Source organism: Polyodon spathula, chromosome 7 (genome assembly GCF_017654505.1).
Source record: "Polyodon spathula isolate WHYD16114869_AA chromosome 7, ASM1765450v1, whole genome shotgun sequence".
Taxonomy (NCBI): Eukaryota; Metazoa; Chordata; class Actinopteri; order Acipenseriformes; family Polyodontidae; genus Polyodon; species Polyodon spathula.
In genome coordinates this window covers 35,855,449-35,876,918 of record NC_054540.1, presented here as the reverse complement: position 1 = coordinate 35,876,918, position 21,470 = coordinate 35,855,449, and the positions used below count along the sequence as shown (strand labels likewise).

At 38.8% G+C, this 21,470-nt stretch overlaps 1 protein-coding gene across 1 annotated transcript in view; it reads left to right on the top strand.

Annotated features, from left to right (window-relative positions):
* Positions 1-21,470, top strand: part of LOC121318593 (adiponectin receptor protein 2-like) — a gene marked incomplete at its 5' end in the record, with an annotated part of 41,412 nt that overhangs the window by 13,411 nt on the left and 6,531 nt on the right. The window contains 4 exons of the mRNA XM_041255438.1: positions 6,928-7,092; positions 11,402-11,573; positions 16,529-16,715; positions 17,359-17,546. Coding sequence (XP_041111372.1) covers positions 6,928-7,092; positions 11,402-11,573; positions 16,529-16,715; positions 17,359-17,546 — 712 coding nt within the window. The remainder of the gene's footprint in view (positions 1-6,927; positions 7,093-11,401; positions 11,574-16,528; positions 16,716-17,358; positions 17,547-21,470) is intronic.

Sequence of the window (21,470 nt, the reverse complement as noted above, 5' to 3'; positions counted from 1 at the left end):
AGAGAGACAAACATAAAAAAAAGTGTCGATTTTATACTGTGCCAGGGTTCATTGCTGACATCTTTTATTATCCTTGTCTTAACATCAGTTTGGCACGCCTTTCTTATACATTCACTGTATTTTGAAGACCGCATATCTGAGTATGATTAAACTTGGTACGGAAATCCCCATCAAAGCATTTTCTGTGTGATGTGGGTAGAGGCCATACAGCAGCTCTCAGAATTGTCCCAGTGTCCTTTTTTCATTGCAGAGCAGCCAGGTTGTTAAAAATGAGTATCTGTAGCCACTGCTCCTTTGACTTGTATCTGGGTCAAAGACAATGGACAGTGCATCTGGTTGAAAGATCTGGAGAATGTTCTCTTTAGCTCAGTTAAAACACTTATTGAGCAATGTAGGTGCATGCATGAGGGAATTCATGTTCATCTTAGAGTTTTTACTTTTTCCCTTTGCTGACTTACAGTCTATATGATCCTATATGGTTATATTAAATAATTATGTAATTATTCTGTTCTAGACATTATTATATAATAGTTTTGTTCTGTGATGGTGTTCCTTATGGTGGCAGCACCAATTTCATATCAAATTATATTCATATATTCTCAATTTAAAAAGTGCCCTACTGTAATTGATTTTTTTTCTGGGTGAAGTTGGGTGAAATAACCCCCAAAGTAAACTCTCAGCACCATAATGTACATGTATTGCACAGTGCATTATCTACATAGTGGAGAATCAGTCACTACAAGAACGTTTTTAAATCTGTGCGCTCAATTAAGTCTGATGTCCTAGCTGAGTATCTCAACTGTACTACATTATTGTACCCAAAGACTTTTACATTTTTTTTCTGAGATACAAAATTTTGTTGCTTTCTGTTAAATCAGTTATGATTCAGAATCTGTTAACAATGCAGAACTTTAAATTTACTGAGCTTGCCAGTAGTTTCAAAAGGTATCAATAACAATAAAATCTGTTAATTATAATAATTGTGAAATGGCATGCTTTTCTGTACGTGTGCTCCTATCTGCAATGTTAAAAACGTACCATATAATGCAACATTAACCTTTGCTCTTGTTGAAGCATCTGGTGAATTACATCTTTAGCCTTGGCTTTCCATTTGAATGGCTAGCCAAGGCTCTTTTGTAACTTCACTATGTTTGGCCTGTAGTGCCCTGTGGCGTGTTAATCCTAGTTACACGTGGTAGGTAGAAGGTGGATACCTGAACCACTTCCAAAACACCCAGACACTTTTAAACAGCAGGGCTGTGTCCTCAACTCATCCAACATGTACTGTCCTTAAGAGCTGGTGTACTGTACTGTAGTGCACTGTAAAGCATAATTCTTATCTGTATAAAGTGATGCACACTGATGCCACTTATCACTCCGATTCTAATTTTAAATATTTAGGTCTTATGTTTAATATGCACCTGTCATGACCTAGTTACTGTATGGGCCAAATATAGTATTTGGTCAGGAGGCTGTTGTACTGTACAGGCTTCCTAAATAGAGAATCCTTAATACTTCACTGAAGGTAAATTTTAAAGAACTGTTGTATATTATCCGGCTAATTGGATTCATTTGTTAACTTGAAAATTGTTGTGTTTGACTAACATTTTTGCCTGCAATGCACACGATGGTATACTTTTTGGCAGACAGATTTCATGTATTCTTTTGGATGCAAACACATCTAGAAGGGAAAAATTTAATTGCAAAACCAGAATTAATGAGTAAATCGGACCTTGCTAGAGCATACAGATGAGAAATAGAGTAGTTGAGCCCCAACTCACTGAAAACTAGAACCGGACCTTTTTACTGAATTCAGAGAAAACATAACATGTAGGATTTTGTCAATATCCATTGTAACTGCTATATAGCAATACAGTGGAACGTCGTATATCCGACGGTCACATAACTGCCCTGATCAATTAACCGCCTCGCTAAATAAATAAATAAATAAATAAATAAATATTAAAAATAGGCTACCAGAGTAATGGCATTGGCAGCAAATGCAGCTTCTGTGATGGAAACAGAAAGAAAGCGTTATAGCAATCAGCCTTTTGGTGCGCTTCCCTTTGAGAGGCAAGCTGTGTGCTTGTGTCAGTTAGCTGCGTGTGTCAGTGATGTTTCAGTCCCAGTCGAGAGCTTTTTTTGTGCAATGTGTTTATATGATGGCGTGCATGCTTGCAGATATTGGCAGCATGGTGTTGTAGCTTTTAAATGCATTTGAATTAAACAAAGCAAGTGTCATAAACGCAACGCTTACCGGCAGTTTATTTAAAATAGCCAAAGCAATATTCAAACCAAGCTGCTTATCGGCTGTTTTCAATATCAAGAAAGAGCGCAACAGAGATATTAAGAAAGCAGAACCAGGGAGGCAGGGACTTCTAGAGTTAAATAAGCCATCAGTTGCCGGTTACTGTACATTTCACCGTTTTTGTTTTGTATTTATTTTATTTATTTATTTATTTATTTATTTATTAAAAGCTTTGCATGGAGATGGCTTATAGCAAACCGCATAGCAACATTGTATTTGTAGCCCATTTAATCTTGTTTACATTTGCTTACTTTTAAATCAAAAAGTGTCCCCATGTTTAAAGCAGTTTGCTTGTTGATTTGTACCCTATTTATGGATGTGTAAATGCTTCTGTAGGTGTTCGCAAATCCGACTTTTTCACATATCTGGCTATAGCCCAGTCCACAGGGTGGCGGATATGTGACGTTGTATTGTATAGTGTTATGTTATACGTTTTTTGAGAAGATAAGAAAAATTACATTTGAAAGAAGGGTCCTCCCAACACCTTCATAAATAAAATAAAAAGGTGGAACTTTAACTCCCAAACAGCTGTGCTCCCTGTCTGCGTACTTTTGCATTTCAAATTTATCAGTAATGGATATCTGAGAAGATGGCTGTCTTCCCGTTGGGGGTGTGCTTGGTTGTTACATATAACAAGTAAGGATTGGGTGGTGTGATACTGTTCCAGTCTAAATGAGGGAGTGTTGAGCAATCCTTAACACAGCCGTACTGAGGGCTCGGAAAAAGTGAGATGCATGCCAGACCTTGCCCAGGGACGAGGCATGAGAAAGGGGAAACATCCAAGGCAAGCTGCATTAGGGAGTGGATTTAATCAGATCTCAAGTCTTCTACAATGTGGAACACATGTCGTCTCCAACACAATAATGTGGTTGTGTATAATGCAAACAAGGTTTCTCACAATGGCTTTCTGTTAGAAAAGTTCCCTGTATGTTTAAACAGGTAAACCGCTTCTGCTCTGGGCAGCCAAAGTTGTTTGAGGCTGTTGTACTTCCTTATCTTAAGGTACTGTACTGGCGTACGGCTGTCTATTGGTGGTGTGTACATATGTCACACTTTAGAGTTTTCCAGCTAGCAATCTCTATGTCTGGAGAACTGTTTATCCAGTTGTGATGGAACCTTCTAAGACGAGTATCAGAATATGAGGGAATATGGTGTCTGTCTGTATTCATTTTTGTCACACTTGGATATAGAAAAAAGATAATCAAATTGTCAGGAAAGCTTTATTCATTTGTACATGTTTTTTTAATGAAAATCCTTTTTTTTAAATGTATTTATTTATTTATTTTTTTACTTAATTCTGTACAGTCTGTAATTGGGTATGCCATTGTGAAGGCTAGCCTGAATTTGATCAAGCTTTGTCTTTATTGCAAATCGTTATTGAACAAAGTAAATAGGTCATGGAACAGGAGCAAAAAATAGCTAAATATAATTCCTTTCCAAAACCCCCCTGTGGGAATACTTGTCAACTTTTAGTCATTATGGGAACAGCATTTTTTATGGCGCTAGGTGTAACCTGTTTTTATCTCAAACAAATAGCCTGCACACACCTACATGAATACCTCACCAGTCATCTAAGTGATTATACATAATATTTGTTACATAGTAAGTGTTCACCTCTCCACATTGTTTCTGAAAACAAAATAAGTGAAAGTAAGGTATAAATGAATCTTTCCCAATTGTGAGTGTGACAGGGAGGACCCTGTTGCTGGTTCATCTGCGCTGCCGTGTAAGCAGGAAGGATCACCCCGGGCTGAGCTGATCGGGATACCCTGATTGGCTGGAGGGGCGTGCCTGGGGAGCCTGCTTGTAGCTTAAAAAACCGTCTGCACCACAACTTGAGGCCACTGCATTGCCATGGCCGCACAGACGGGGGCTGAGCGAAAGCTTGCTTTGTGTTACACCAAGGAGAGCGTCCGCTCCAGGGGAGAGAACTGCAGAAGCATTTCCATTCCAAGACGCTACTCATGAAGGCATTGCCCAGCCGAGGCAACCGGAAGAAGCCGGAGACGCCGGGAGGACGCCCGGACTTGGCTAGGTTAGTTTAGGAGATTTGATCCCAATGATCAGTATAGAGAGGGTTTTGTAAGGTAGGTTCCTGGAGTGGTACGTCTCTGTCACACACAGCAAGCACTAGCCTCACTGAGACAGCTTTATTTTGTTTTCTTTATTAAATGTGACACTAGGGCTGCCATTGCTGGTACCCTAGTGGCAGCACCTGTGTTATTAAATCTGTGTCCCTATGCGGTGTGTCAACACCCATTGCTCTGTGTCTGACTCATTTGTTATTCAGTGACGACCCACTCATGTAAAATTGCCCTGTTGTAGTGAGCTATTTTAATTAAGCGATTTTTTTAAAACTTTTTTTTCTATACTTTTGAGACTAATTTTGAACAATGAATAACCTTGTGCTACCATAGCTGTTGTTCCACAGAGAAGGCATAGGGCAAGCAGTGTTGAAGCTTCCCCACACCCTGAACAAGCCTCAAGCCTGCCCTGGAGGGATAACCCGTACTCTTTAATAAGTGAGGTTCAGTGTCCATGACTGTACAGTCTTTGAGACTGCAGCTTACGTAAGGTGCCCAGTGTCAAAAGTGTTGGACTAGGAGGAAAGGCTAGTGCTTTACGCATCTACACCATTTAACCCCTACAGTGCATCTCCGATATGATTGATTCTAAAAAAGTCTGTTTTTCAGGAGAACTCACATAAGTCTCATTAATAAATTGCGTGAATGATTACTGCAAAAATCTGATAAATATGTTTTTAAATGCAGCAAATCAGCAATTTCAACAGATCAAGAAGACTTGTTTGGGTGTTTTTATCCCCAGCTGTATTAAGGGTTACTGTGAGCTTAGCTGCAGAGCTTCTGGGCCTTAGAAGCATATTCAACCACCTCTTGTTCACATTCAGCCTGTTTGTTGCTTAACAAAGGCAAGTTGGAAAGATGTTATTGTTTTGTCATTTAAAACATCATTTAACAAGCCTGGTTTCCAATTATGACCCAGACACAATGTCAGGTATAATAGTTGTTTCATTTTATTCATGAAATATGATTCCCATTCCAAAGCGGTTTCACGTATTTCAGGCCCCTGGGTATTTTATGGAATCTTTTTTCCATCCCTGCATTGTACATTTGTAATGATAAACTTCTTTGTCTCTATTGATACATCCCAGTACACTTAAATTATCTTTCTGCTGCTGCTTATTTCTCATAATCTGTTTCTAGAGATTGATTTCATATTTTCAGTGCCATAGAAACTCTTTGTCTAATGGCACCCTTCATTTTAACATGCGCTCTACAGTAAGATGATGGCAATGTTGTGGTCATTTTGGTTTCCAGATAATTAACCTAACAATTTGAGATACTGTTTTAATTCTGTCATTGTCTATAATCCTCTAGCTCAAGTTTGATTGTGGATATCATGCAAGAAAAGTTAACTATTTTGTAGCAGTATTTTGTTTTTTGTTATCCTGAATCTGCATCTAGAACTGTACTTGAAAAATGCCCCTACACAGTTCTGTTCCGTCATTATGTCAATAATGGCACCATAGTTAACTGGAATCAATTGACTGCTAGGCTGTGGACTTGAAAGCTACTCTTGCTTAATTAGTTTTGCTTAACAGCACTGTGTTGTAACATGATAGACGACAGCCAGTATATAGTCTGCCTTGGTGTCTCTTATTAAAGTTACTCTATTCTGGTGGTGTTCAGAAATTAATGAGGTCATAATGGAAGGGACTCCACTGCAGTGTAGGAGTTTGCTGGTTGTGTAACCCCTGCGCTGTTGGAGAAAGCCATAGGGGATGTGGCAGGAAGATCAATGCAATGTTAATTAGTTTCATGTAGCCTGTTATAAAGAATCTTGTGTTTTGTGGGCGTTAACTTGGTGGAGCTCAAGGGATCAATATCCCTGCAATCAAAGGTTTTGTGTGATATTACTCCCAACAAATACTTGCATTCATCAAAGTTAGAGCTTAACACACATTCACAGGTGTTTCTATCAATATGGGAATACACTCACAGTAAGTCTGTTTATCAGCAGAATTGGTGTTTCCCATGAAATGATACAAAATTAAAATCTGTAGAGTAGTTCAAACATTTACATTTCACCCTTAAGACATTTTTTTTATTCTTATCAATACTGCCAATGTTTTGAATATTTAAGATAAACCCAGTTTTGAGGATGCTGTTAGACCAAATAAACAACTCTTCTGCATAAAACTGATCAAAACACCTCTAATTTGATGTGGGTAACCACAGGATTCTACAGGTTCTCACCTCGGGCCAGAGAAGAGCAGTGATGGTTCGAGTGGATCTGTCCTCCTAAAATACCTTTCAAACACTCAGTCTTTTTAACATGAATTAGTGCCTTACATGAATTAGGTCATTCAGCCCTGGGCCTGACAATTGTGTGTGACTGTTGTGACCTGTTTAGTAACCGTCATGGAATGTCTTTTTGAATATGCACATTTTAAAATTATTTTTTCAAAATAAGAACATGAAACTAAAATTTTACTTACCTTGGGTTATATTTCTGTAAAGTTACTTGTTGGAGATAAAACAAGACGTGATGCAAGTTTTGAGGGTGATGCAAATGCTTTCTCCATGTTGTTTTTAAAGGATGAACAGATTGAGTCTGAAGAGCCATGGCAGGAGACAGAGGAGGTAGAGGTAGAGGAAGAGGAAGAGGAAGAAGAGAAGGCACCAGATGAAGGCTTCATGGGAATGGCACCGTTACTGCAGGCACACCATGCCATGGAGAAGATGGAGGAGTTTGTACACAAGGTGAGGCCTGTCACTGACCACACAGCCCCTACCCTCGCTTTGCAACTTCCACAAGGGAAGGCGTGTCACTGACCACACAGCACCTATCCTCGCATTACAGCTTCCACAAGGGAAGGCGTGTCACTGACCACACAGCCCCTACCCTCGCTTTGCAGCTTCCACAAGGGAAGGCGTGTCACTGACCACACAGCACCTACCCTCGCATTACAGCTTCCGCAAGGGAAGGCGTGTCACTGACCACACAGCCCCTACCCTCGCATTACAGCTTCCGCAAGGGAAGGCGTGTCACTGACCACACAGCCCCTACCCTCGCATTACAGCTTCCATAAGCTTCTTGAGCTGCCGTTATCTGCTGTAGTTTATCTGAATCAGCCATTGGGGTTTATTTGAAACATGAATTCACTGCTTATTCTGCTTAAAACATTTCTAATTCAACTGTCATTTATTCAAAATGCCATTGCAGAATACAACTTCTAATATATTGTTGAATAAACCACTGTTTCCAAACCCTGTTCCTGGCAGCACACCATGTCTGCTGGTTTTCGTTCCAACGCAGCGCTCAATTGCTTAATTGAACCATATCAAGAAACGAAGAGCTTGAAAATAACGGGAAAATTCCCAGTTAATCACTTTATTAGTTTAATGAAGGGTTCAGTTAAGCATTTGAGTGCTGCGTTGGAACGAGAACCAGCAGACACGATGTGCCACCTGGAACAGGGTTGGGAAACACTGGAATAGACCTCAAGAATAACAATACATTGTTGACGGCTGCATTCAGACCAATGCATTTGAAATGCTAACTTTACAATTCCAGTATGTTTGGTTTGTAAGAAGTGTTATAAAAACATGTTATGAGCACTGTGTCGGTTTTCAGTGAATGACAGGAAATGACAGGAATGTCAAGAAAACAAGCAATGACTGATGAATCCACAGTTCTCTGTAAATCTGTCAATTCCACAATTTTCAGTTGAATTGGAAAATGAATCAAGTAAAAGGGCAGCATCATAGAAGTGTTTCACTTTTTTATTTTTATAAAAAGTACGGCTCTCAAAATCTACTTTGGAGTTTCAGCTCTTTCTAAAAGTTCTCAAAGTTAAAGTAAATTATAATAAAATTCAAATTGATATTGATTAATTCGTTCAGTGCAGATCTTCTGACTCTTAGTATTTCATTTAAACCAAATGCAGTTATTGTGACCATTTTATTAAGGAAGTTGAAGGACTAGTTTTGAATTATTTCAGGATGCTTTCAAAGCAAACATTACCCTGTTTCTTTATGGAAGTTCCCTACATGTGTACATGCCTCTCTTTCAGCAACTTTGCTGGACAGCAGTTGCGGATCTAAATAGATAGTTAATTTAAACATTTATTTTATTTTACAGAAGTGCTGTTCAAATGTTATACCCAGCTGCTCATTTAATGTATTTTTGTAAGAAAATTGAGTCCTGCTGTTCATATTTGAAAACGGAAGGAAAAAAGGCAGTTCTCTGTAGAACTATAAAGAACTAGTGAAGTACTTATGAAAGTGTAGTGGAGGTGGTCTTATGTTCAATGTCGTACCTTTTTTTTTTTTTTTTTGCTGCAGCAGCATAACATTGAAGTGAAACATAATCTGTACTGCTGTACAGCCTTGTGCTGTAAAAATGTCTATATAGCCTTGATTTTATACTTTTAAATAGATATTCCAAGAAGTGTCTTTTTATATTTCTTGGATGCTCCCCCCACCTGTCCTTCAGGTCTCAATTTCCTACTAACCAAACACATATAATTTTAGAGGACTCTCAAGCATTCAAGTTAGCTCTTTCTCATTTAGTAATATTAACATGGAGGACTGGGGTATATCTTTTGAAATGTATGCCCTCTAGTTCTGAATAAATGTCCTTGGCACTTTGAATATTAACAACCTTGATCAGTGTTTTACACTGGGCTTTGTTTACTTCAGCACTGTGCCTCGTAAAGGGCAATTTGATAATAAAGTGCCAATGTGAACACAAAAGGAATGTAGAACAGTGTTCTGGGACACATTTAACCTTTATTAAACTTTTGCCTTCTGTATTCCACAACACATTACAGAGAAACCCTATTCCTGACATCAGCCATTCCACTTTGTTTTTACTATGCTGTATTCTCCAGATCCGCATGGTTGATTTTACCTGCTTTAAAAAATCTTACCTGAGTCAGCTGTCAACATTCCATCAACTGCAAAGTCCATTCATCACAATCCACCATCAGCTCAGTCATTTAACAGTATTCTGTTCATCAACCTTTTCCCTCTCTTTCAATGACAATTACAGTGGAGTAATTAAAGGTTGGTAATAATTAAAAACAAATCTAGCTGGTTTTTTTTTTTTGTTTTACTTTTATATTAATCATAAAGCAGTTTATGGAGTTACAGGACTGCAAGCGTCAGTGTCTGGGATTTTTAGCCTCACTTGTGCTTGTGCCGATATTACCCACAAACACAGATGTGCGCCATGCTATAACCCTATAATAAGTGCTTAGTGCTTAGCAAATTAGAATTTATCAAACTCTATGACACGTGGAATCACTCAGCTATTCAGTTTCTTTGGGATTACAAATCCTGTTATCCTGAGAACAGAACACAGTGCTGTTTCAATTACAACTGTCACAAAGCCTGAAACTGAATAACCTTGGGAATTTAGACTCAAGAAGCAGTACATAACTGTTCATTATTTAAATACATGACTTCAAAAGTGAAAGCCCAAAGCACTTGTACTGGCACCATAATAGCTATAACTAGGAGACACAACTCCGTCTTTATTTTGTACTTCATACTCGGTGCTCTCTTTTAGGTATCACTTAAATAAATAAACTGCCTTAAAGGCATGATGTGTAATCCGTTTCATATTTATATAGCCACACTCAAGTGCTATCTTTCTTCACACCAAATTCCCACTAAGGGTGACTTTTTTTATTGTGTGCCCTTCATCCACTGTAACCTTAACTCCATAACCAAGCCTTTGTTGTTTGCTAGGCTGATAGATCAAACAAGCTGATACTTATATCAGTAAATTCGTTAACCAGGGATTTAACCCTTCAAGGGCTGGTGGTACTGAAATCAATTTCTCTCAAAATACTGTAGACTGGAAATGACTTGAGTGTGTACAGTAGTTCCTGAGGTTTTATTGTGCTGAAGTTGTTTGTTCCACTTGGGTTGTCATGCAAACACATTACTAACTGATACTTCCTTGTGGGTCATTCCAGCTGAAGTGGATCAAATTGTTAAGTGCAACGTAGCACAGTTTGCAGGTCTCACAAACCTCTGAAAGATGGGATGATTTATATAAAAAAAAAAAAAAAATTCTAAGTGTACTTCTTCCCTGTTGCAGGTAACCTTTTATCGATAAATTTTTTTTTGAGCTCTTGCTGTAAAACAGGAAATGTAATATTGATATGAGGAACTGTGGTTGGCATACTGTTCTGTCGTCAGAAAGTTATTGTTCCACAATATGTAACAACTTTTGGCGTCAAAACAGTTTTTAGTTTACATGTATTGCTATATGTTTTAGTTTGCATTTCTGTAGCCCTTAATCATATACTATAACTTGGCTGCAGCTAGGTGCAATCAGTTTGCTATTCTGAGTAGTTTTATACTGTGAATAATGTTGTTGTGGTGCGTTTTTTTTTTTTTTTTTTTTTTTTTTTTTCTGTTCTGAAAATTTGCCTTTATACAAAATAGGGCAGCAGGTCAGAATGTGCTTCGCCTGAATCAAAGTAAAAATATAGTCTCAATTTGTACTTGGTTTGCACCAAAGCTTCCTCCATTTTTTTCAAAGCTGTTAAATTAACACTGTACATCATACTACTTTTTAGAACATTTATATATCTTTTTCCGTGTCAACAAGAAATTGGAAGGCAAACATTACAATTGTGGAAATAAAATTAAATAAATAAAATTAGAAAACAGCTTTCAAGTAATTTGTGAACAGGAAATTGGTTCTCAGATTGTTTTGGGATATTGTCAGGGATAATGGATGGTTGAGTTTATAACATCCTCCATGGCTTAATGGACAACATGACAACAGCCTAATTGTTTCTCAGTGATCAACCACATAAGGATTTGGCTCGGCGCCTGGTCTACATTTACTTTATAAATAGATATTTATATTTCTCAAGCTGTTAGCAGTCTTTAGAACAATCCATGCACACTAAAGAGGATTTTGTTATTAATGTCCACAAAACAAACCGGTACAGGTTTTCTTCTCCAAAATCTGGTAAAGTCCCCTCCCCAGAGTGAAGTGCAGCTTTGCTTTCCTTCTGTAATGCTAGTCCCCCCTCTCTAAACCCAGGTCTGGGAAGGAAGGTGGCGGGTCATACCCCACGATGTGCTTCCTGACTGGCTGAAGGACAACGAATACCTTCAGCACGGTCACCGGCCCCCCATGCCGTCCTTCAGAGCCTGCTTCAGGAGCATCTTCAGAATCCACACAGAGACCGGGAACATCTGGACACATCTACTAGGTAAAACCTGCTCCGCAACTTCTGGCTCCTGATCATTTCACTAATCTATGAAATTGAGGGTAGCTGTGAAAAAGGACAGGGTGCTTGACTAGTGTGAGTTTACAACTCTGTCCGTTAAAAATGTTCAGTCAAATACATTGGTCATTCTCTGCTGTGTGACCAATGCAATCTTATTGCAGTATATAGTCTAGTGGAATTACAGCACAAAAAGTTTGTAAAATGTTTTTTTTGTTTGTTTTTTGTTTTTTAATTCATGTCAATGGATAGCCGGAGACTATTTTAAGTGTATATTTTTTACTCCACTGTACTAGTTTGTCCCTGACTGTTCTGCAGTACTATTAATAAGTAACAGGAGTACTAAAATCTGGAGGAGGTGCAGTGCTTTTAGTACACTTTATTTTCGTTGATACACCAGTACGCTGTCACAGAAAAATACATACTGTAAAATGACACCATACATTTTGTTAGGAATGCTATTGCAGAATTTAAACATGTTATCCATTTTCAACAGTGTTACAGGGTATCTATAATATAAAGAAATACAAGGTGAACCAAACAGGAAATGAAAATGAAGGAAATGAAGTGATGATGTCATGATTGATTCAACCGGAGAACAGCAAGAACCCACAAGGTGTGACAGCTGTGTCTAGGGTTAAAATTCCTGTTTACAAATAAATATTAAAATCCCATGACTTCATGCCCCAGCAGTCTTCTGTAATAGAGCTAACCAGCACTATATTACATTAGTGCAATTTAATCTTGCTGCATAACTGGGAAAAGAAAACAAAGCTGTATTTTTCTGAAACATATATAAGAGATGGTTGTGGGGCAGGAGGTATTAAATAAAAACTTTTAAAAAAGGTGAGATCAGTTATCATGTTGCCTCAGCCTTTCTTTTTATTTGAAAGATCCAAAATTATATGAATCTGTCCATTTTATTTTCAGTAAGTGTTTGTATGTCTCAAATCTGTTTATTTTGGTATATTTTTCATGTAATTTTAAATGTGCATCAACAAGAAAAGGGGATGTTAATGTACTTTCTGAGGTCAGGCAATATAAGGATGGAGGTGACATCTGGGTAGTGAGTGTTCTATTGAAAATACCCCCAAGGAGCTCTTTGAAATGAATGGATCTCATAGCCTTTGGGGAATAAATAGAGTGCCATGAAAAAGTATTTGCCCCCTGTCTGATTTTCTGCATTTTTGCACATTTTTCTCATTGAATTTGGTCAGATCTTTTTGTGGGTTGTAATATTATATAGAGGGAGTCTGAGAGAAAAAATGACACAAGTTTGGTGCTTCTTTCATTTGTTTGGTATGCAAGGTAATCAGGTGTGAAAAAGTTATTGCCCCCTAGTTAACTCAACCAAATTAAAGGTAGGTTAGGGTCAGCTGTGTGAATACTTTGGTTAACAATCAGGCCTGATTTGGGCCAGCCCTGCCCAATATAATTCTGACTGACTTTGGCCCTGACCATCAGAGTGAAGTTGTCAGAACACAGGTTCTAGAGGCACATCATGCCACGATCAAAAGACATTCCTGAAGACCTCCGGAAAAAAGTTGTTGATGTCTATCAGTCTGGAAAGGGTTACAAAGCCATTTCTAAGGCTCTGGGGCTCCACCAAAGCACAGTCAGAGCCATATTGTCCAAATGAAGAAAGTTTGGGACAGTAGTGAATCTTCCCAGGAGTGGCCGTCCTGCCAAAATCTCTCCAAGAGCAAAGGCGTAAAATCGTCCAGGAAGTCACAAAGAACCCTAGAACAACATCCAGGGATCTGCAGGCCTCTCTCTCCTCGGCTAAGGTCAGTGTTCATGACTCCACCATCAGAAAGACACTGGGCAAAAATGGGATTTATGGCAGAGTAGCAAGGCGGAAACCACTGCTCACTAAGAAGAACATGAATGCTCGTCTCAAGTTTTCCAAAAAGCACCTGGTTGATCATCAGGAGTTCTGGAACAATGTTCTATGGACAGATGAGTCAAAAGTGGATCTTTTTGGCCAACATGGGCCCCGTTATGTCTGGCAAAAACCAAAAACTGCATTCCACAGTAAGAACCTCATACCAACATTCAAGCATGGTAGTGGTAGTGTCATGATTTGTGGATGCTTTGCTGCATAAGGACCCGGTTGACTTGCCATCATTGAAGGAACCATCAGAGAATCCGAGAATTCTACAGGAGAATGTCAGGCCATCCGTCTGTGAGCTGAAGCTGAAGCGCAGCTGGGTCATGCAGCAAAACAATGATCCGAAACACACAAGCAAGTCTACATGAGAATGGTTAGAGAACATGAAATTTAAAGTTTTGGAATGGCCTAGTCAAAGTCCAGACATAAGCCCCATTGCTGTGAGAGACTAATCAGTAACTACAGGAGGCATTTGGTTGCAGTTATTGCTGCTAATGGTGGCGTAACCAGTTAATGGGGTGATTTACTTTTTCACACAGGCATTGGGTGTTGCATAACTTTAATAAATAAACGAAATAAGTATCAAAATGTTGTGTTATTTGTTCACTCAATGCCCCTTTTATCTAATATTAGATTTTGGTTGAAAATCTGATAACATTCAGTGTCAAAAATATGCAAAAATGCAGAAAATCAGATAGGGGGCAAATACTTTTTTCATGGCACTGTATGTGTAAATAAAAATGTCTCTAGTGTCTAGTCTGTTTGCATTGGAATTCAGGAACGCCCTACAAGTTTCACAGATAGCTAACAAACGATATATTGAAAACAACCTGTGGTCTAAGTAGTACCATTTTACTTTTTCAGCTCCAATTACACTTTTTTTAAAGATTGGTTTACAAGTATTGTTGAACTGGTGCAATTCCTGTTTGTCTTGAATTAACCATAAATGACACTTGCAACTGCACTTTCTTGTCTTGGAGGCAATATGGGTTTAATTTTCTCTATGGCTCTATGATGTTCATTGTGTCATCAGATCACTCCATAATCAACACAAGGCCACCTCTTTACAATTCCAGGAAACCTGGTGTACAGGTTGATCGTGTTGAGAAGCCAGCTGCATTTCTTTGGTGACCTGTTGTTCACAAAACAAGGTTGCAAAGACTCAGCCAAAACAAAATTAACCAGCTGCCAACTTAACTTTTTTGTGTCCTCATTACTAAACCATTTGCTATGATGCTACATCACCACAAGCATGCCAAGTGGTACCTCTACTAGTGGGACTCAAGTTCTTTGGTCAAGTCACATGTATTTTTTTTAAATAGGTTTTAGGATGTACATTATTTAAAACAGTTGAAGAAAATATGGAATAAAGATGTATAAAATGCTACAAAAAGCAGAAATTGAGAGCACAAGTAGATTGTAATTGTTTTAGTTCCAATACTACTGTCAGTATTCAGTCAGAGGCACACCTCTTTGAAGATGACTGCTTTATATTGTACTGTATGTACAGTAACTTAAAGCTAGCTACAGTTATGAACAATCTGTAGAGTACCTGTAATAACGTTATGGTAATAAACGTAAGTTTCACTTGAGGTATCTAGTTGCAATCAGAGAAATGCATTGCAACCACACACACACCCTCAATGTTGTGTTTTTTTATTTTTTTTATTTTTATTTATTTATTTTTTGGACAGGTAGCATACACAGATCCTGATATGTAAGGTCCCAGAAAAATGGTTTCTTGACAATTGCTTATATCCAGCATTTAATAGAAAAAAAAAACAAAAACAAACAAGAAGAACTCACCTGACTTGCCTTGTCGAATAGTAGCAAGCCTAGATATATTCGATTGTACAAGCTGAAAACCTCGTTTCATCAAAACTCCTCAATAGTGTGATCCAAGTCATTATTTTATTACTATAACATCTCAAAAATCTCTGCAAATGTCCGTGATATTCTTTGAGCGCTGGATGTGGAAGCAGCTATCTTCTTTGTTTGTGTCCATGTTATCTCTGTGGTGCACGGGCTATGTGTAATGCCCAGATATGCCCTTTTTTTTTTTCAGCTTCTCTCGGCTCCTATATGGTCTAGGATTGAAAGGTTTTCTCTGCTTTTTCCAGAGAAAAAATGACTAGAAACCTGTGTCTTTTTGATGATGTCGGACAGGTTCCGACATCGGACTGGAAAGGGAAAATTGTAATGTTGGACCTGGTCCGACATAGGACATCAAAGGGTTAAAGTTCCTGGTTGTACAATGGCTATTTGTGCTCCACAGTATGGCTTTCTTGAAGTTTCCCATTTAAATGTTTGTTTGACAAGACTGCAAGGGCAATCTGTAGTCTTAGGTTGAAGCCTGTATTCATGCCTCAAGTTAAACAGTCTATTGAACAGTAGTTTGAAGCAGGCAGTCTCACACAGAGGAGTTCATTTAAAAAAAAAAACAGGCATTCCTCATGCACAAAGCATTAATTAAACAGTTAGTAGAGGCACGTTCACACAGATCAAAACTTTCAGCAACAGTCTGCTGACAGCAATGTAACCAAATGGTAAGTTACTGGCAAGGACTATTTTATTTATAGTGAATTTTGTCAGTTTGATCAAACTACAAATGCAGTTACAATGTACCTGTTTATCGAGTGTATCGCAATTGTAATTTATGGTGAAATTGGGTGCAGGTTTTTTTGTTTATTATTGCCCTAAGCTGACATTGACAGCACAGCTCATTCCAGAGATAACACCCCTACAGAAAGTATAGCAGTCTACTTTTTGTGAAATGGGAGTAGAGTTCTGCACAAGACAGTTAACGTGGCTAGTAATGCAGTCAAATTGTAGCAAAATTGATGTGTGTAAACAAGAAGATTTTTTTTTTAGTGGCAAAATCACTTTTGTAAACAGAATGGCTCTTTTAGCCAGAAAGGTTGGACAGCTCTGATATTGTTACTATTTTGAGAGTTCAGATTACCTTTGGAGGTAGTTTACCTATAATTGATAATGATGCTACCAGAATGTGTGACATGTTGTATTAAGCCCTCATCTCCCCCGTCACCAGGTTGCCTGTTCTTCTTGTGTCTCGGCATCTTCTACATGTTCCGGCCCAACATGTCCTTTGTGGCGCCCGTCCAGGAGAAGGTGGTGATCGGCATGTTCTTTCTGGGGGCCATCCTTTGCCTGTCCTTCTCCTGGCTCTTCCACACAGTGTACTGCCACTCAGAAGGGGTCTCTCGTGTCTTTTCCAAGTAAGTATTTTGGAACATACTTCCTGATAAATGGCAAACCCCCCCCCCCCCCCCAAAGTTCACTTTTGGCTGCTGTTTTGGGAAGAAAAAGAAATGTACATTTATAGCAGAAACTTTGGTAATTGGAGAGACACATGTATGAGCAGTATGATTATGGAAAAATCCCCAGGGGTAGTAGAAGCGGAAGACTTTTTTGTTATTCCACAAGCTGCTTAAAACTGCCATCATTCATAGCAAGGAAAATTTCAATCATTATATGACTTCATATCCTTCATTCAGTGGTAGGATATGTGTAATAAGAAAGAGACTTCTCACTAGTAGTCTTTGTCAATGTTTTTAACGGTGAAAAAAAGTTTGTCCCCTTTTTATGACACCAGGTTTAGGTGTTGTGTCCACCCCTGGGTGATTTCTGTTAGAAATTGTTTCCCATTGTAACAACACAAAGAGCTAAAGAGAATCCTTTATCAGTTTCCTTACTTTATAACATACAGTCACATTGTTTGTAGATATCTTGTCCAATGTTTATTTTTACAATGTATATCTTTTGATTTTAATGTTTATACAATTGAAACTGTACTATAATCATTAAAGAATAAGCTGTAGCTCAGTGTTACTCTCTAACTTTGTAAAACTTGTTTTCCAGACTAGACTACTCGGGCATCGCTTTCCTGATCGTGGGGAGCTTTGTTCCTTGGCTCTATTACTCCTTCTACTGCTCCCCACAGCCCTGCGTCATCTACCTGATGGTCATCTGTGTGCTCGGCATCTCTGCCATTGTGGTGTCTCAGTGTGATTTCTTTGCCACACCCCAGTACCGGGGGGTCAGAGCAGGTGAGTTTTGACTGCAGGGAGGAAGGACAATGCATCTCTACCTAAAGTGTTGCAGAGTACTGTGGAACTATTTACATCAGAGAAGAATATGCTCTAAAGAAAGTGCCTATGTAAAACAAAGAAATATATTAAAAACAAATCTTAGCGGATACAAAGAAAGAATTACACTGTGTAACAAATTTTATTTTTTTTTGTTCCTGGGTAGTAAGTGTTATTTCCTAATTGCTTATGCCTCAAAAGTATAGAAAATGGCTATTATTCCCCACAGACTTTGCTTTTGTGACCAGGACAGTGATATTTTGAAATTTACCTATTTCCGAGAACATTCCAGATAGATTCAGTGCTGAGTAAACTTGGAGTAACTTCTAGAACTTTCCAGTAATATAAATAGTAGTATAAATACAGGGGCCTTAAGCCCACCAGTTCAGTTTAGTTCCAGCTGCCTAAGTTGACACATATCTGCATTTTAAAGAGATGGCATCAAGAGGCTGCAAGAATCCGGCAGACTTATTTTGCTATGTCTGCGGCCAATTTATCAAGACAAGAGCGAGAAAGTACTCAGTGGAAGCATCTGCTAAGATGTGTGAGGCCTACAAGGCATATTTCAGCATGCCTGTCGGGGATCAAGACAAACCCTGGGCCCCTCATTTCATCTGCGAGCACTGGAGAAAAACTCTGGAAGGTAAGATGGACAATTGTTGCTCGGAATTTTATGTTATAAAATTTGTTAAAATTTTTAAAATTGTAAAAGTTTTTAATTTTAAAATGTTTTAATTTAAAAATGCGAGAATCTCTTACACATTAGTCATGGGTGAAATAAATGTATTTTTGTAGGATGGTACAGAGGGGAAAAGAGAGCCATGAAGTTCGCTATCCCAAGAATTTGGCGGGAACCCACTGACCACTCAAGCAACTGCTACTTCTGCATGGTGGACCCTTCCAAACGTCAGACTGGCAAGAATGCACCTGCTATCACGTATCCGGACCTTCCTTCATCCATCGCCCCGGTGCCACACTGCCATGAGCTCCCCGTACCCACTCCTCCGGAGAGAGAGCAGCCATCTTTAGAAGAGAGCAGCAAGTCAGAGAGCGAGGAAGACGTTGTAGATCCAGATGACAATTTCGGAGGTGGAGCTGAGGAGAGAAACCCATACTACCCCAACCAAAAAGACCTCATCGACTTGATTAGAGATCTTGGTCTCACTAAGTCCAATGCCGAGCTTTTGATGTCTAGGCTCAAGCAGTGGAACTTATTGGATGAAAGTGTGCAAGTCGCAGATCAGGGGAAGCGTCACCAACCTTTTTCCAGCTCCTTCACCCGTCAAGATGGGCTCTGCTTCTGCCACAATGTGACCAGTCTGTTCGAGGCAATCGGAATCGCCTGTAACCAGAATGAGTGGTGCCTCTTCATTGACAGCTCATCCAGAAGCCTCAAAGCCGTGCTGCTTCATAATGGTAACAAGTACCCGTCTCTTCCCCTGGCTCACTCGGTGCACGTCAAAGAGGATTACAACAGCATCAAGACTTTGCTGGACGCCTTGAAGTATGATGAGTACGGCTGGGAGGTCATAGGAGACTTCAAAATTGTGGCATTCCTGATGGGTCTCCAAGGTGGTTTTTCCAAGTTTCCCTGCTATCTTTGCCTTTGGGACAGCAGGGACACCAAGGCGCACTACCACAGGCGGGACTGGCCACAGTGGACCGAGTTCTCTGTGGGGAGGAACAACGTCAAGTGGGAGCCACTGGTGGACCCCCGGAAGGTGCTGATGCCACCACTGCACATCAAATTGGGCCTTATCAAACAATTTGTCAGAGCTCTAGATAAGGAGTCGGCAGCCTTCAAGTACCTTCAAGACTTCTCCCCTAAGCTGTCTGAGGCAAAGGTCAAAGCCGGTGTCTTCGTCGGACCACAGATAAAGAAGATTCTGGAGTGCAGTGAATTCCCCAAGAAGCTCACTAGTAAGGAGAAAACAGCTTGGAACAGCTTTGTCACAGTGGTTCGGGGCTTCCTGGGCAATCACAAGGCCGAAAACTATGTGGAGCTGGTTGAGACTCTGATGAAGAACTATGGCACAATGGGCTGTAGGATGTCCCTCAAAGTCCATATCCTTGATGCTCATCTTGACAAATTCAAGGAGAACATGGGAGCGTACTCTGAGGAGCAAGGTGAGCGCTTCCACCAGGATATACTGGACTTTGAACGCCGATACCAAGGACAGTATAACGAGAACATGATGAGAGACTACATTTGGGGGCTGATTCGTGAAAGTGATTTACAGTATAATCGTAAATCTAAAAAAACTACTCACTTCTAAATCATTTGTAGTCATTTTTGTATTACTTTAATATAAATACATGTTAATTTGGATTCATATGTTGTTTTTTTCTGACTTTATGTGAACGAAAAGACACATTCGCCCGTTTTCTCATTGGAAATAGGTAAATTTCAAAATATCACTGTCCTGGTCACAAAAGCAAAGTTTGTGGGGAATAACAGCCATTTTCTATACTTTTGAGGCATAAGCAATTAGGAAATAACACTTACTACCCAGGAACAAAAATTGTGTTACATAGTGTTACAGAGACAGAGTTAAGAAAAGTGGGTAAACTAAAAAGAGATGATCTTCTAGATTATAAAAATAGAGATAAAAAGGTCAAGGGAGTCCCATTAGTAATGACTTACTCTAAACTTTTGCCCAGTATTTCTAAGATAGTTTGTAGATAGATGAAATCGTAGCCGCATTAGTCCAGAGATGATAGACAAAGAGAAGGAGAAGTGATACCTGTTATTGGACTAACCTAAATAATAATTATTCACAAGCTTTCAGGACCTCAAAGGTCTCTTCTTCAGGTGAAAGTAGGAAAGAGAGATTAATGTTTACATTCAAAGGTTGTATCAGAACTTTAACAAAAAGAACACATTTTGAATCATTACAATTCTAATGTAAGAAAAAAAGCTGCATGTCATACACACATAGATATATAATATATATATATATATATATATATATATATATATATATATATATATATATATATATATATATATATATAGCACTTTTTTCAACAGTAAGGGCAACAGTTTTCCACTATAAGGCATAACTCCAGTTAATGTTGTATTTTGTAATTAAACACTCTGAAGCTTAAACACTGCAAACATCCGAAGCCACATTACCATAACTGAACTGCGTCATCCCATTAGTGGCTATTGCTGTGATGTATGAAAACAGCTTTTTATTTATTTTTTGTTGTTATTTGCCTTTAGTGCACTTCTATATTATCCTCCACAGTGGATGCACATCTCTGGTAACGAGGCTATTACATAACCATTGATTTATTAAGTAGTGTTTTTTTTTTTTTTTTAGTTATGGGTACAAGAATGCATACTGCCTTCACATTTTAATCGTAACAATGCATTCTAGGTCCCAGCACCAAAAAGCCTACTGCATGTATGGTTTATAATAAAATACCAACATCTATTTTAAATAGATAAGGGACTGATGAGGATATCTAGTCATATGTATGTCCGTATGCCACATTTATACATTGTCTCTCGGGCTTTTCTCAAACAGCAATCAGTGCACCACATGAAGCAGCAGCAGTTCTTACTAAGTTTAATTTTTAAAAAGTGTTTGTTCTAGTGCCACTGTGATATAGAATGCATGCTCTATTTATCTGGACATCCATGTTTCCAGTGTGCGACAGTATATCTAGAGACTTCTCCTGCTTTCCTAGTAAAGCATAAGCTGACCTGTAAAAGGATTGATATCAAAGTCCTGACAAACACAGTGCATGCTTCAAAACACTGTGTCAACTCAACAGCTTGAAGGGCAAGCTGCCTTTTGAGTGCAATTGACATAGAAATGTAAAACAAATATTATTCTACAGGTTATAAGCTTTAAAATGATACACGACGTAGCAGTG